Genomic DNA, 17,788 nt, shown 5'->3' on the forward strand with positions numbered 1-17,788 from the left:
TGAGTCAGTCCTCACCTTCTCCATCATGGTCTGGTTTGGCTCGGCCACCAAGCACGACATCCGGAGGCTGCAACGGATCGTTCGATCAGCTGAGAAGGTTGTTGGCTGCAACCTTCCCCCCATTGACGAACTGTACGCTGCAAGGGCCAGGAAGCGAGCGGGCAAGATCACCTCTGACCCCTCTCACCCTGACCACAAACTCTTCTAAGCACTTCCCTCTGGAAGGTGACTCCGGACTGTCAAAGCAGCCACAGCCAGACATAAAAACAGCTTTTTTCCACGAGTGATAGTTCTACTCAATAACCAAAGTCTGTAGTCTTTTTATTGCTCTGGTTTATTTTCACCCACATGTTTAGACCGTAATGGTGTATCCTTATTGTTTTGCTGTGTTTATGCTTTATTCTTAATTGTTAACTGTATGTTTGTGTTGTCATTTGTGAGCGGAGCACCAAGGCACATTCCTTGTATATGAAGATAACTGCAGATGCTGGTACAAATCGAAGGTTTTTAGTCACAAAATGCTGGAGTAACTCAGCAGGTCAGGCAGCATCTCGGGAGAGAAGGAATGGGTGACGTTTCGGGTCGAGACCCTTCTTCAGACTGCATACTTGGCCAATAAACCTATTCATTCATTCATTCATTCATTCATTCATTCATCTGCAGGTGATTTCATCCATACTGGATGTCTTCCAATATCCTACCCAATGACGGGCAACATGTTCGCTTTCCAGGATGAGAACACAGACTAATCTAGAGTGTGGATAGTCATGTGGACTAATGGACTGTGCTCCTGAGTTGACAGTGCTCTGACAGGGAACCTGAGTTGTTAATTGTTTCCTCTCCATGCCAAGATCCAGTTGTACCAGTTAGCTGCTGCTCAAGCAGAAATTCCCTACAGAGTCAGGAATGGCATTTTTCTCTTAGACTGTTCAGTTTCCTTTATGGAGCTAGTGATAGGAAAGGGATTTGTGCACTTGAGATCTCTCTTACATTTACTAGTGAATTATATCATGTTGAAGTGGTTGGCAAGAATGGAACTTGGATTGAGAGGAAACCTCTGATTTGGTACTTTTTCCTCAAAATCATGAATGAAGCAGTGTAGTTTCAGCCAATGATTGGCTGCAGGTCAGAAAACTGATGTGTACTTGTGGCTTATGATGACTTACTGAGTGCATTAATCTTTATTGCAAGAATACAGCCATAGAATCATACAACACAGAAATGGGCCCCTTGACCCAACTGAGCCATACCGACCAAGATCCCCATCTAGCAGTACAATGTGGATAAATGTGAGGTTATCCACTTTGGTGGCAAGAACAAGAAGGCAGATTATTATCTGAATGGTGTCAGATTAGGAAAAGGGGAAGTGCAACGAGACCTGGGTGTCCTTGTACATCAGTCACTGAAAGTAAGCATGCAAGTACAGCAGGTAGTGAAGAAAGCAAATGGCATGTTGGCCTTCCTAGCGAGAGGATTTGAGTATAGGAGCAAGGAGGTCCTACTGCAGTTGTTCAGGGCCCTGATGAGATCACACCTGGAGTATTGTGTGCAGTTTTGGCCTCCTAATTTGAGGAAGGATATTCTTGCTGTTGAGGGAATGCAGCGTAGGTTCACCAGGTTAATTCCTGGGATGGCGGGACTGACATATGATGAAAGAATAGATTGACTGGGCTTATATTCACTGGAATTTAGAAGGATGAGAGGGGGTCTTATAGAAACAAATATAATTCTTAAGGGATTGGACAGGCTAGATGCAGAATTTTTTTTCCTGATGTTGGGGGAGTTCAGAACCAGGGGTCACAGTTTGAGAATAAGAGGTAGGCCATTTAGGACTGAAATGGGGAAAACCTTTTCACCCGGAGAGTTGTGAATCTGTGGAATTCTCTGCCACAGAAGGTAGTGGAGGCCAATTGACCGGATGATTTCAAGAGTTAGATATAGCTCTTAGGGATATGGGGATAAAGCAGGAACGGGGTACTGATTTTGGATGATCAGCCGTGATCATATTTAATGGCCTACTCCTGCACCTGTTTTTTATGTTTCTATGTTTACTCTATTTGTCCATGTTTGCCCCTTATCCCACTAAATCTTTCCTATTGTTGATATTGGAGTATAAAAGATAATGCAATAAACCGCTTCAGTCCTCCTAGTTAAGTAAGAAAATACTTGATTCATTAGATTGATCTTTGGGTTTGGGGAGTTGCCATACAAAGAGGAACTGAAATATATCTGTACACACTGGAGTTTAGAAGAATGGGAGACAACTTCAAAGTGGCATATTTTAGATTGAGATTAATTAGCAGGGTTGTCTTTTCAGACTGTCTAATGATTTCATGGTTATGGCTTTGTTGTAGGAAACATTTCAGGTGGGAAATAACAGCTTAAAAAAATCAGCTGTTTAGTATTGTTTTGTCATCCTTGGAGTTAAAAAAACTTGCAAGCATCACCTTAAAAATCAGATTTATCTGTGGCAAACAGGATAGTTTGTGATCCAATTTTTTAAAAAAAGTCATTTTCTTACTGCATTCCACAATGCAAATCTGGCTGCAATTGAGTCACGTACCAATATCTAAACACTGCTAATCCTGGCAAATCATAAGTTTTCTATGCCTGTTGACTAAGAAGGTGGGGGCCTTGGTGTAAAGGGAAAGGTGATTAAAAAATAACCGCTGTTTTGATAGCTTTGTTTTGTGCTCCAAATTAAATGGCAAACTTTGAAAATGTATCATATTATGATGGATATAAATGAACACTTTCCTTTGCTTTTCATCTTTTTCAGTATTTCACTATCAATTAAAAATGCACTTATTCAGTGCAGAGGAGACACAAGACACAAATCCCACACTACATGTTAATTTGTATGGCACAGAAGCTGACAGCAAGAAGACCAGCATTGAAATGTATGTGGCACAAACAGCATGTGTTTGAGACCTGTATGAGAGTTGGTGAACAGATATTGCTATAATGTGTTTTGTATTGTGTGTAAGAACAATATAAATGCTTGGTGTGTACGACTGAGGTTAAAATTGCAACCCACGGGAAGGTAGGAGAATTGGTGGGAACAAGTTGGAGTCCTTTTAATTGCATCCCCTCCCCACCATTGTTTTCCACAAGAAAGGACACAAAGTGCTGATGTAACTCAATGAGTCAGGCACCTTCACTGGAGGTCAAGGATAGTTGATGTTTTAGGTTGGGATCCTTCTAAAGACTGTTTTCCCCAATCTATCATACCCCTCCAAGATTTCTGTGAGATGCGAAGATTAAAACCAGCTACTGAGAAAGCAATAGACTACTAAAATCAGTGGAAATTTATCTTGTCTGATCTTCAGTAATTAACCACACGAAATATAAAGAAAAAATGACTGAGGAAATACTTTAACCATGTCAAATCCATTGGTTCTGGTGCAAATATTGAGAAATTCTGTACTTGAACTCCATGGATTATCTGGTATTATGGGAAACTTGCTCAATTCTCTGATTTAAAAAAAAAGCTGCTAAGTACTTGTGTAACATAGTCCCAGTCTGAGCAGGCCAATAGCCTAACCATCTGCCGTATTACACAAGATAAAAATAATTGCCTACTTGTGGGGCAAAAAATAATGTGCTTTTCATTTCCTTTGAGAAAGAATAAAGAAACAGAACATTTTTTAAATGATTAAAAAAAAAAGAATAGTGATGTACAGAATGATCTTAGTGAGCTGGTTCATGAAACAGCATGTTAATTTAGTTTAGTTTAGAGATGCAGCGCAGAAACAGGCCCTTTGGCCCACCAAGTCCGTGCCGACCAGCGATCACCCCGTGCACTAGCTCTATCCTACACACTAGGTACAATTAACCAACGCTCATTAACCTACAAACCTGTACATCTTTGGAGTGTGGGAGGAAACCAGAGCACCCGGAGAAAACCCACATGGTCACATGGAGAACATGCAAACTCCATACAGATAGCACCCACAGTCAGGGTCGAACAGGCATCTCTGACGCTGTAAGGCAGCAACTCTAATGCTGTGCCCCATTGTAAAACACAATCTTTATCGCAAAGCTGGAGTACAAAAGAAAGGAAGTCTTGCAGTAACCATGGAGAAGTTTAGTGATACAAGCATTCATAATAACATAGAAAAATAGGTGCAGTTGTAGGCCTTTCGGCCCTTCAGGCCAGCACCACCATTCAATATGATCATGGCTCATCATCTAAAATCAGTACCCCATTCCTGCTTTTTCCCCATATTATTTGATTCCTTTAGCCCTAAGAGCTAAATCTAACTCCTGAGAACATCCAGTGAATTGCCCTCCACTGCCTTCTGTGGCAGATAATTCCCTTTCAGAGTATTCATTTTACATCTCTGCAGTGAAGGAAGGAAGCACTGATCCAGTTGTCTCCTTAATTGATTTCTGGATTTGTGGAGATATACAGTGAGAGATTGAGCATGTATTCTCTTGAACTTTGAAGGATAGGAGATAATTTCACTTAAGTATCTAAGTTTGCTGGGTAGATACTTGGGAACGGTTTTCTTGGGCTGAATTACCGGAACTAAGGCTTAGTATAGACTTAGGATAATGGGAGAGTGGGTTGCAAATCTTTCCCCAGATGACAGTAGATGCTCAGTCTCTGCAAATGCTGAAGACTGAGATCACAGATGGTGAGCAGGGAATTGGATATGAAGAACCTATTTTTTATCTGTGAACTGCAGATATGGGAAAAGTGACCAAGTATTCAGTTAGTTAATAACAGTCCCAGGCTGGGAACTATCAGCCCAAAGGAAACCAGAGAGGATCAACCAAACCAATATCAGAATTAGGACTCTTAGATGCATCCAAATAAGCTTATTTCTCTAAGTTCCAGCTACCCAGGTAATGATCTAGCAAGCTCTGCACCTGAGAGTTTCTTACTCTTGCTGCAGGCCCTCCTGATGTGAGCCCTGAATTGGGTTCCAGTCCAGGAGATCTCCCCATCTCCCATTTCCCAATCCTGGTCGCAGAAGTTGCATTCCAGGCTAATTCTGAAACATTTTGCCACTTTGAATTCTACTGAAGAGAGGCTGTAGGTGATAGTTTTTTTTTAAAGCCATGACTGATTGAATGGCAGAGTAGACTTGATGGGCCAAATGGCTTAATTCTGCTCCTATCACTTATGGTCTTATGAATGTGGCAAATATCAGAGGTGTGATGATGAAGTATTAAAATGTGTGTAACTGTTTCCCTTGCAGGCCAGAGCAAGTTATGGCAAACAGGACAAATTCGTTTCTAGTCTACTTGGAGGAGGACATCGGGGACTTGCTGAGGATAAAGTTGAGCTGGGAAATATCCACTTCATCCTGGTCAATTTGGACAAATATTAAATCTTTGTGGTACGGGCCGGATTTGGGTGGACAGAGAGATCTGAAAGAGCTGGAAATAAGGAAGATTCGAGTGAAGTCTGGTGAACTGCAGAAGAAGTGAGTATGGCCTTATTGTAGGGAAATAACTACAGATGCTGGCACAAATCGAAGGCATCACAAAATGCTGGAGTAACTCAGCAGGTCAGGCGGCATCTAGGAGAGAAGGAATGGATGACGTTTCGGGTCGAGACCCTTCTTCAGACTCAGATGGCCTTGTTGTAGATGATTCTAAACTTTGTCGTGGACAATACGAGAGTGGCTACTCATTGCTTTGCTTCATTTCTGTAGTTCTTTGGCAAGTGAACTTCCCAATGTCACAAGGTACACTGAATTTAGGTTTCTAAAAGTAAATATATAAGGAGCTCTTTCACCATGTCCAGAGAAGAGCAACCAGAAAATCCAACGCTTGACAGCTGGTGGGGTTAAGGAGAGGCAGAGACTGGTGAAAGGTGACTAGTTAAATTCAGAACTAACCTACTGAAGTAACGGGCCTTCTCATTAGAAGAGGTCTTAGTCAAACGTGGCGAATGTAACTCCAATCTGCACTGCATGTTCAGAATCAGATCTATGAGGAGTGGGAGAAATGCAGAGTGAAAGGGTGTGTGGGGGGGGGGGGGGTGGTGCTGAGACAGGTATGAGTTTACCACTCTTTCTAGCTGAATGACAACCTTTTTATAGCTGGGTGACCAGAACTGCACACAATGCCCCCAAGAGTGGTCTCTTGAACATCCTTTACTGCTGTAACTCTTGTACTTCATATCCTTACCAATGAAGGCAATCATGCCAAATGCCTTCTTCTATACTCTGTCCTTCTGCGTTGCCACTTTCAAGCAACAGTGTACTCCTACCTCTAGGTTTCCCTGTTCTACAATGCTCTCCAAGGCCCTACTATTTACTATGCAAGTTCTTCCCTGGTTTAACTTGCCAAATTCAACACTTTATACTTGTCCGAGTTAAATTCCATCCACCATTCCGTGGTCCACTTTCCCAGTTGACCTCGATCCTGTTGTAATCTTGGATAACCTTCTTCATGTTCACAAAATTGTTAAGGTAGATGACGAACAGAGGTGGACCTAACTCCAATCCATGCGGCACACTTCTTCTCCTCTGTTGTCAGGCTGCTCTACGCCCCCTCCTTAAGCTGAGGTACTGTTTGATTGACCTCTACCCCATTGTGGACATTGGACTTTGTCTAAGGAACTGAAGTGCTACAATGCACTACAATACTGAGAACTATATTCCACTGCCCCTTTGCTCTATCTATTGTTCTTGTGTCTGAACTGATTGTATCTATCTATGTAAAGTATATCTGATCTATTTGAATAACATGCAAAACAATGCTTTTCACTGTTCCTTGGTACATGTGACAATAATCATAGAGTCATAGTCATAGAGTGATACAGAGTGGAAACAGGCCCTTTGGCCTGACTTGTCCATACTGGCCAACATGTCCCAGCTACACTAGTCCCACCTGCCTGCGCTTGGTCCATATCCCTCAAATCAGTCCTATCCATGTACCTGTCTAACTGTTTCTTAAACGTCGGGGTAGTACCAGCCTCAACTACCTCCTCTGGCAGCTTGTTCCATACACCCACCACCCTTTGTGTGAAAAAGTTACCCCTCAGATTCCTAATTAAATCATTTCCCCTTCATCTTGAACCTATTTCCCCGGGTCCTCAATTCCCCTACTCTGGGCAATAGACTCTGTGCATCTACCCGATCTATTCCTCTCATTATTTTGTACACCTTTATAAGGTCACCCCTTATCCTCCTGCGCTCCAAGGAATAGAGACCAAGCATACTCAACCTCTCCCTATAGCTCACACGTAAATCTTCTCTGAACCCTTTCAAGCTTGACAATATCTTTCCTATAACATGGTGGCCAGTCCTGAACACATTATTCAAAATGCGGTCTCACCAACGTCTTATACAACTGCAAAATGGCCTCCCAACTTCTATACTCAATACTCTGACTGATGAAGGCCAATGTGCCAAAAGCCTTTTTGACCGCCTTATCTACCTGTGACTCGACCTTCAAGGAACCATGAACCTGCTCTACATCCCTCTGCTCGACAATACTCCCCAGAGGCCTACCATTCACTGTGTAGGTCCTGCCCTTGTTAGACATCCCAAAATACAACACCTCACACTTCCCTGTATTAAATTCCATCAACCATTCCTCAGCCCACCTGGTCAATCGATCCAGATATTTCTTTCACAACCATCTTCACTATCTGCAAATCCACCCACTTTTGTATCATCAGCAAACTTGCTAAACTTGCCCTGTATGTTCTCCTCCAAATCATTGATGTAGATGAATTATAGTAACGGGCCTAGCACCAAACCCTGAGGCACACCATTAGTCACAGGTCTCCAGTCCGAGAATCTACCTTCTGCCATCACCCTCTGCTTCCTTCCATGGAGCCAATTTGCTATCTATTCAGCTATCTCTCCTTGGATCCCATGCGATCTAACCTTCCAGAGCAGCCTACCATGTGGAACCTTATCAAGTGCCTTACTGAAACCCATGTATATAACATCTACAGCTCTGCTCTCATCAACCTTTTTAGTCACTGGTTCAAAAAACTCAATCAGATTTGTGAGACAACGACCTCCCATGTACAAAACCATGCTGGCTATCTCTAATCAGCCCTTTCCTGTCCAAATGCCTGTATATTATATCTCTCAGAATACTCTCTAGTAACCTTCCAACTTTAGATGTTAAGCTCACTGGCTTATAGTTCCCAGCATTTTCCCTGCAGCCCTTCTTGAAAAGTGGCATGACATTTGCCATCCTCTAGTTTTCCGGCACCTCTCCTCGTAAATTTCAACCAGGGCTCCCGTAATTTCCTCTCTGGGACCTAAACCTAAGCACTATTGGTCACAGGCCAGTGATCTGAAAAACAACCCTACACTGCCACTCTCTGACTCCAACCACCAAGCCAATTTTCTACCCAAATGGCTGCCTCTCTCTGGATCAAACCTTCCAGACTAACCTGCATTATGGGACCTTGTCAAAGGCTTTGCTCAAGTCAATGTGCACCAAATCTACCACCCTGCTCTTGGCACCCACTAAGAAGCTAGCAAGATATCCTCCTAAATTAATACATAGCCTTCAGTAAGTGAGTCAAACATCCTTGTTTCTTGAAAACACCCATGATGTTTCCACTTGTGGGAGAGTCTAGGACCAGAGGCCATAGCCTCAGAATAAAAAGATGTGCCTTTAGAAAGGAGATGAGGCGGAATTTCTTTAGTCAGAGGGTTAAACATAGAAACATAGAAAATAGGTGCAGGAGGAGGCCCTTCTATTGGCCCTTCGAGCCAGCACCAACATTCATTGTGATCATGGCTGATCATCCACAATCAGTAACCCGTGCCTGTCTTCTCCCCATATCCCTTGATTCCGCTAGCCCCTAGGGTGGTGAATCTGTGGAATTCATTGTCACAGAAGGCTGTGGATGCCGATCAGATGGATATTTTTAAGGCGGAGTTTGACAGATTCTTGATTAGTACGTGTGTCGGGTTACGGGAAGAAGGCAGGAAAATGGTGTTAAGAATGAAAGATTGATCAGCCATGATTGAATGGCGTAGTAGACTTGATGTGCCGAATGGCATAATTCTGCTCCTATAACTTATGAACTTATAAATGTAAACTAGGAATTATTCCTGATATGTAAATTTCTGACCATATTGGAGAACCTGGATTAAACTTGCATCTGGATATTCACAATGATCTCAGGAAACTAGTCAGGAACTGGCAGATAAAGCTGGAGTCAGGATCTTGACTTTAAGTAACTTCAGAGGTATTGTGGTATGTTCTTAGTGGAGTTTTGGCAGGCAGATACCATTTCACGGGTCTCATTTTTGGAATAAATTCACCTTGCATAAGCATATTCAAATCCAAAACAAATTTTGGTCTTAGACTACGATTTCCACATTTTACATATGAATAACCAAAATAATTTAAGATATGTTTAATGTTAGATACCCAAATCAAGTTGATAAATGACAAGGTCTGTGCTGGAGGTTTGGTCTGATCTTGCTTACTGCTTCTGAATGCAAGCCCACAGTCACCATGACCTTGCAACTCCTGCAACAATACAAGGCCTTGGTTGCATTCACATTCTGCAAATTGTGATACAGAATATACTTGGTTACAAAAAGGAAGATAATTGCTTATTTGTTGGTACAGAATGGTTACTGTAACACCTTTTTGCAATTATAGTCCTGCCTGCTTCATTTCTGTAAATCATTTCATCCGGTTTTTCTCGACTGGTGATTTGCTTTCTGCTATTTCTTGCAGCTTTGTTTTACTTGTAATCTTCACGATATTTCTGTTTATCTGTCCTTTTACACTCTATATGTTATACTCCATGCCTTTCCTTTCTACGTAATCCTTAAATCAAGACACTGCAACACCGTGTTTCCGCTGACTGGTTGGCACGCAACAAAAGCTTTTTCACAGTACAATAAACCAAACTAAACTAAATTTCCCACCGACCTTATTTTCCAAGTGCTCCAGTGCACAGAATTCCTAATATCTCGAGTCAGAGCCACCTTATTTACCTGAACCCCTTTTGCTCTTTCCATTTTGGATGGATGTTGGCCTTATTATATAGGAAGTCCTTTGAGCATGGCATTCCCACCTCACATCAGCACGAATGATGACTTGCTCATCTATCGGTTTCTCAGTATCCCTCAAAATACAAATTTGACCTTTTGGTTAGACAATAGACAATAGGTGCAGGAGGAGGCCATTCGGCCCTTCGAGCCAGCACCGCCGTTCAATGTGATCATGGCTGATCATTCTCAATCAGTACCCCGTTCCTGCCTTCTCCCCATACCCCCTGACTCCGCTATCCTTAAGAGCTCTATCTAGCTCTCTCTTGAATGCATTCAGAGAATTGGCCTCCACTGCCTTCTGAGGCAGAGAATTCCACAGATTCACAACTCTCTGACTGAAAAAGTTTTTCCTCATCTCAGTTCTAAATTGCCTACCCCTTATTCTTAAACTGTGGCCCCTGGTTCTGGTTACTGCTTCATCACTGCGCCAGAGACAGAGTTCTATCCTGACCTTGGATACTGTATATCTAAAGTTTGCACGTTCTCTCTGTGACCTTCAGAGTGCTATAGTTTCTTCCCACATCCCCAAAACATGCAGGTTTGTGAGATTAGATTAAAATTGCCCCAGGTGTGCAGGGAGTAGATGAGAAAGTGGGATAAAGCAACTAGCGTGAATGGGTGATCGATGGCCAGCGCGGACTTGGTGGGCCAAAGGGCCTGTTTCCGTGCTGCATCTCCAACATTTCTGCCACCTTCAGCACGGTCACCTCACCAATCACATCTTCCCATCTCCGCCTCTCTCCGCTTTTAGCAGAGGCCACTCCCTCCGTAACTCCTTGGTTCACTCATCTCATCCCACCCAAACCACCCCTTCCCCAGGTACTTTCCCCTGCAACTGCAGGAGATGTAACACCATATAGCTCCTCCCTTGCCAGGGACCTCAACAGCCCTTCCAGAACGGACAAAGATTCGCATGCACCTCCTCTAATACATTCAGTGCTCCCCGATGTGACATCCTTTACAATGGCAAGACCAAGCTTAGTCTGCCAAGGCCTGCTGGATCACCTGGTTGCTGGCCATTTTAACTCCACTTCCTATTCCCATACTGATCTTTTTATCCTGGACCTCCTCTATTGCCGGAGTGAGGCCTCACACAAATGGAAGAACGGCACCTTGTATTCCGCTTGGGTAGCTTACAAACCAACGGTATGAACAATGAGTGTTCCAATTTTAGCTAACTAACCTACAACAACCTCCTCCCCCCACCACCCCTTTCCACCTTGTTTTCCCTCTCTTTCCTGTGCCCCACCTGAATATAGCACCCATTTCTTCCTTTCCCCTGTCCCCTTCCACCTATGTCCCTTCCTCTGCTTTCACATTTCATGCCCCTTCAACCCTTATCTCTTAAGTGCAGACATTTTGTCTTTTCAGCGCGTGCCTTTGACCAACCATCTACCCCCCCCGTTTCCTGTATCCACCTATCACTTGTCTGACTGTCCCTACTGCTTATCCAGCAACCCCCACCCTACCATGATCAGTCTGGTTAAGGCTCTCCTAACTTTGTCACCTATCTACGATCTCCAGAGAAGCCGCCAGTCCTGCTGAGTGACTCTTGAACTTTGCCTTTTTTTGGTAAACCAACATCTGCAGTTCCATGTGTTTATCTTTACTAGTTTATCTTTCTGGCCCTCCCACAATAACTTCCCAAACCAAATCCTGAACAGCATTGCTCTTTATTAAAATTGTATTATGTAATCTCTCTACTATTCCCAAGTTCCGCCACTTCCATTGGTGGAATTTTATGTATCCAATTATGGTCCATGCATCTTTAGGTAATCTTTCTCTTCACATCTTACTGTTAACTTGCTCCTTGCTGACATTCACCATCACAAATGTAGCCTTGGGATTTTGGCTCTACCTCCCCACAGTTTCCTACACCCCTGCCTTTGGTTCCGCGCTGTTGTGAATTATTCCAAATATTAGGATGAATGAATCCTCAAACTTTATGCTTTTGGCTGAGGAAACCCTTCCTTTACCCAGTGCCCTGTCTGAGGATGTTACAGGGAAAGATAAACGTGAGATAAATGGCTGGTGGAAAGGGAAGGAAAAATATTAGGACTATGTTGGAAGTAAATGGAGCATCAGTGGAGCAGCGGTAGAGTTGCCGCCTTACAGCGCCAGAGACCTGGATTTGATCCTGATTACTGGTGCTGTCTGTATGGAATTTGTACCCTCTCCCTGTGATCACATGCATTTTCTCCAGGTGCTCTGGTTTCCTCCCATACTCCAAAGAAGTAAGTTCATTGGCTTTGGTAAAATTGTAAATTCTCCCTCCAGCACAGGATAGTATAAGCTGGTCAGCACGGGCTTCCTGGGCCAAAGGGCCTGTTTCTGCACGGTATCTCTAAAGTCTATTTTTTTGTTAAGTCTAAGCAATTTCTGTTCCCAGATATACGTTCTGTGCAAGCGATCCATTAGCCAGAAAGTTTTCACCAGGAAATGAATTGACATTCATCAAATGTATGGATGGCTGGCCAGTTAAAAACAAAACCAGGTACTGTGTAATATTCCTCATGTACTTAATTTTTTGATGCAAATTTAAGATAGAAAACATTTGAAAGACACACGGTGCTGGAGAAACTCAGCGGGTTAGGCAGCCTCTCTGGACAACATGGATAGGTGACATTTTGGGGCAGGACACTTTTTTTGCAGCGATTGTGGTGGTGTGGAGAGGGGTGAGGGGTCCAGATCTCTCACCTATTTCTCCCCCCCCCCTCTCTCCTTCTACCTACACTCTACCCTCTGGCTTCACGACAGATGCTCCCCGCCTTACGATGCTTCGACTTGCGATATTTTGACTTTGCGATGGTGCAAACGGCAGCGACCGATAGTGAGCCGCACCTCGCTTCCGGCCAGGTGATCATGTGTATTCAATGCATTTCGACGTATGATATTTTCGGTTTCCGATGGGTTTCTGGGATCGTAACCCCATCGTAAGTTGAGGAGCACCTGTATTTGCAACTCTTCAATCATATCTCATCTCTGGCCATTGTTGAACCATCTGCCTATCAACATCCCCTCACCTGTATCCACCTATCACTTGAAAGGCTTTGTTTTGCTCATTCTCTCTTCCAGCTTTCTCCCCCCCCCCCCCGACCCCACCATAATCAGTTTAAAGAAGGGAACCGATCCAATATGTCACCTATCTATGTTCTCCAGAGATGCTGCCTGACCTGCTGAGTTACTCCAACACTTTCTGTCCTGTGGTGTAAACCAGCGTCTGCTGTTCCTTGCTTCTACATTTAAACATTTGAATATATTTTCATATTTTGACTTAATCGGATTAGTCACAAAAACACTATGGTTTAGGAGCAAGTCAATGGATGTGAATCTTGTGGTGAGCTAGTCACCTTCCTGACATCCCAAAGGCTTTTCACCATTCATTGGTATAAGCCAGGAGTGTAATGGAATATTGTCCATTTGCCTGGTTGTAGCTTCAACAATGCTCTTGTGTCACGGTGCAAAGCATTATGGCCAGCTCCATAAATATTCACCACCATTGCCTGGTGGCTGCACTGAGTAGCATCTACAAAATGTAGCACAATTACATGCCCTGTGTAACTCCTCTAGCTATTTCACAAACATATCGCGGAGAAGGAAAAGGGGCAAGAGGTGCAGGAGGAGACCACAGGTTCCCTTCAAAATTCCATATTGTCCTGGTTTGAAAATAAATTGCCATTCTGTCATTAACGCTGAATTAAGACTAGGAACTGTGGAAGTAATCACCAAAAAGACTACAGTGGTTCATGAGAGTGGCTCATTTCATGGTCATTTAGAGTTAACATTAATGCTGGCCTTGGCAGCAAAACCCAGATCCCAAAACATGAATTAAAAAAATAAAACAAAGTCAGATTAGTGCTCCATCTTGCTGTGAGATACTGTGCAGGGTGATTAAAGGTTGTGGTTAATTTAAATTGCTGGAGTTTCTCCATATTCTTGCTACAGTTATTCAGCTTTCATTGCAACACTGCAAATTGTATGTGTCTCGTCCACTCTATTGATCCTATCAAATGCTGTCATCAAACGGCCATTTTGATGCTGGCACTGCCTGCAGAGATTCTGTTCCTCTCTCCTGGTCAAACACCGGAAAAATCTTGAGGTCTTTGCATCAAAATCCCCGTCATCCCATAACCTTGGTGTTGTGCCTGGTTTTCCCCGACTGAATGAGTAAGAATGACTGTAAATAGCTCTATTGTAATCATGTATTGTCTTTCCGCTGACTGGTTAGCACGCAACAAATGTTTTTAACTGTACCTCGGTACACGTGACAATAAACTAAGCTGAAATGAATGGATAATTTGTGGGTCTTAGAGACACAAGGTACTGCAGATGCTAGTATCTTGAGTATAACACAATGTGCTGGAGTAATTTAGCATCATCTGTGAAGAACATGGATTGGCCCGAGGCCTATCGAGGAGCCCGAGGAAGACCCAAAATGTCCCCTATCTATGTTCTCCAGAGATGCTGCCTGACCCACTGAGTTACTCCAGAATTTCATCTGTTACAATTCATGGGTCTTTCTTTATCTAGCTAAAGCATCATCTTAATGTCCAGGTATCCAGGTAATAGATTAGCAATCAAGCGGTTTGGGCTTGTGATCTGAAATTTGTTCAAATTCCTCTCTGGGACCTGGAAAAAAAGATAAATTGGGTTGCTGATATTGTGCTGATGTAAGCTCTATAAATTTGCTTTTGAGAAAGAAATCAGCTCTTTTGTCTGCCCTAAATGCAAGTCCAAACCAACAGCAATGTTGTGGCCTCCTAAGTGTTCTCAGAAATGTCCTAGCAAGACTTTCAGCTCCTGGACCATTAGGAACGGGAAGTAATGCTGGCTCTGTATGTGGCACTAACTTCCTGAGAAGAAAATTTCAAGAAATACACATCCGATGCATGATAGAGCATGGCTGACTGCGTCCGTGCTGACCATCAACCAACCATTTACAATAATCCTACCATTTTTTATTTATCCCAGTTTATCATCAACTCCCTCTAGATTCTACCAATCACCATCACACTAAGAGCAATGCACTTAGCGTACCAACTCTCGTGTCTTTGGCTGGGCGGTGGAAAACAGAGCACCCTGAGGAAACCCATTTTGCCACAGGGAGAATGTTCAGAATCCACACAGACAGCACCCAAGGCCAGGATTGAACCTATGTCTCTGGTGCTGTGGGGCGGCAGCTCTACTAGATGTACTGCTGAGCTGTCTGATACTCTGTTGTAACCCTCACCACGTCCATCAAGATTGATTCATGGGCCACCACATTTCTTGTATTTCTTCAGTGGAGTTGGGGTTGGAAACGGAAACCTTATGGGATGACAGATAAAAGTCTGGTAGATGGCAGATAGACACAAAATAGAGTAACTCTGCAGGTCAGGCGGCATCTCTGGAGAAAAGGAATACGTGACATTTCGGGTCGAGACCCTTCATCAGTCTGGTAGATGGCTTCGATATGATTAAGTAAATGATCGAGACATTGTAATTAAGTAAATGATCGAGACATTGTAATCTTCATCGTTGTTCTTATCTGACAGTTCATATGGCATGTATCTAATCTTACGAATTTCTTTTTCACTTTCTTTAATTTGCATTCAAGATTATTACAATGAGTGTGGAAGTAAAGTTACAGTATCTTCAAGGAAATCTGAAGGACGCCTTCAGCTGCACTCCATCCTGAAAATGCCAAAGTAGCTGTGATGATTAAAAGATTATTCCTGCTGACTGGTTGCTTCGTTTTCTCCGCTGAACTGTTTCGCACAAAGTTCTCTATTTGTGGCAAGAGACGACCCGGTCGTTGGTAGTGCTGTTTGTGGAGACAAGGTGTCCGTGGTACATTTGTACTTGTTTCATGGAGACCCACATTCACTCCTTTGCACCAGTTACAGCTGCCTTCTCAACGACCCCTAAAGCTATATGCTACATTGATTTTTTTTATACTGCTGATAATTTAAAAGAAAGAGTCTGTTTCATCGTCCTATCTGTATATATTGATTTGCTGCATTTTTGTACATTGCGGACTTACTTTCATTGAATGCTATTTATATACTGAAGTGGAATACTTTTGAAAATAAAATTATTTTTCTGTAATAATTGGAAAGTATGGGAAGGAATTAATTTTAAATGTGTGCAATGTTTGACGCCTCTGACCACGAGTTCAGGCTGATGTGTGGGCGACAACGGTGCTTGATTGTCTCCGACCAGGAACAATGCCAGAGTTCAGGCTGAAAACAGATATTTACTGGGGTGGTCTCCCACTTCCCAGACCACATGTTCCACGTGCTACCAACAGGAGTGGTTACTTGGCAGGAAGCCCAAGTTGAGGGCTGAGGCCACCCCAGTGAGTGCTGTGAACTCATGAAGTGAACATGAAATCAGCCAACAGGACCATGCATGAGAAGCAGCACTTTAGTTGTTTAGAAATTTGTGGAAAACCAAACGGGTATCTATCTAGAATTCTCCAGAATTCTCTCCTTAAATCGTTACCCTTACTACTTTTAATAAGTACCATTTGAACGAAGCTTTTAATCCTCTGACCACTTGGATTTCCTCTAACATCCAAAAGATGTACATGCTTGTAGGTTAATTGGCCTCTGTGAATTGCCCCCAGTGTATAGTGGGATAACTAGTGTGAATGGATAATCAATGGTTGGCGTGGACTCGATGAGCCAAACGGCCTGTTTAAACTAAACTAAAACTAAACACAGTTGGATTCTTTGATTTATCATATCCGCGCAAATTTTATAATTTAATACAAATCCAGAACAGATGAGAGAACCTGACTCGTAGAGTTTAGTTTAGTGACTCAGAGTTATATTTTGTTTGATGCTCCTCTGTGAAGGGCTTTGTGCTCCTATGTTGGGGCACGATGTAGATACAAATTATATGAAGTTTTGTTGCATTCATTTCCTTTGAAGGTTATTGGCTTTGTTTTCCTTTTGTTTTCCTGTTGGCTTTTGTAATATATCTATGTGTAACAACAGAAGGAACAACAGATGCTGATTTAAACCGAAGACAGACACAAAAGACTGGAGTAACTCAGCGGGTCAGGCAGCATCTCTTAAGAAAAGGAATAGGGGATGTTTCGGGTCGAGGCCCTTCAGACTCGGCCTTTTGTGTCAGGCATCTGTCTAGTTTGTTCACAGCTGCAGGGTGTTTCAAAGTCTCAGACTATCTTTAACCAGACTTTACTGTACTTCATTTTGCACTATCCCTTTATCCTGTATCTGTACATTGTGGATAGCTCGATTGTAATCATGTCTTTCTGCTGACTGGATAGCGTGCAACAAAAGGTTTCTCACTGTACCTCGGTACACCTGACAATAAACTAAACTAACTAAGTCTTTTATAATAAAGAACAATTTTTGAAGGCAGTCACTGCTGTAAGTATTTCTGAGGAAAAACACTAGTTTTATTTAGTTTTAGAGATACAGCGTGGAAACTGGCCCTTCAGCCCACTGAGTCCCTGCTGGCCAGCAATCACCAGTACACTAGTTCTATCCCATACACTAGAGACAATTTACAGAAGCCAATTAACCTACAAACCTGCACATCTTTGGAAAGTGGGAGGAAACCAGAGAATGCTGGAGAAAACCCACGTGGTCACAGAGAGAACATAAACTCCATACAGATAGCACCTGTAGACAGGATCGAACCTGGGTCTCAGGCCAGCGCTGTAAGGCGGTAACTTATATCTTCTCATCTCATTAACTACTCATCTTCTGATGTACAAGTCCTGACATCTGGCTGTATACATAGTTATAGAATCATAGTTATAGAATCCTTTGGCC

The 17,788-nt window shown here is 42.9% G+C and overlaps 1 protein-coding gene across 2 annotated transcripts in view; it reads left to right on the top strand.

Moving 5' to 3' along the window:
• Positions 1–15,955, top strand: part of LOC144598885 (endothelial lipase-like) — a 40,604-nt gene extending 24,649 nt beyond the window's left edge. Inside the window, exons 7-10 of one of the 2 annotated variants that reach the window (XM_078409451.1) lie at positions 2,780–2,900; positions 5,208–5,435; positions 12,391–12,495; positions 15,586–15,955. In XM_078409451.1, coding sequence (XP_078265577.1) covers positions 2,780–2,900; positions 5,208–5,435; positions 12,391–12,495; positions 15,586–15,610 — 479 coding nt within the window. In that variant the 3' untranslated portion in view covers positions 15,611–15,955. The remainder of the gene's footprint in view (positions 1–2,779; positions 2,901–5,207; positions 5,436–12,390; positions 12,496–15,585) is intronic. The other variant, XM_078409442.1, reaches the window with a different exon arrangement.
• Positions 15,956–17,788: the final 1,833 nt, after the last annotated feature.

The sequence above is a fragment of the Rhinoraja longicauda genome, chromosome 1, assembly GCF_053455715.1.
Source record: "Rhinoraja longicauda isolate Sanriku21f chromosome 1, sRhiLon1.1, whole genome shotgun sequence".
Lineage (NCBI taxonomy): Eukaryota > Metazoa > Chordata > Chondrichthyes > Rajiformes > Arhynchobatidae > Rhinoraja > Rhinoraja longicauda.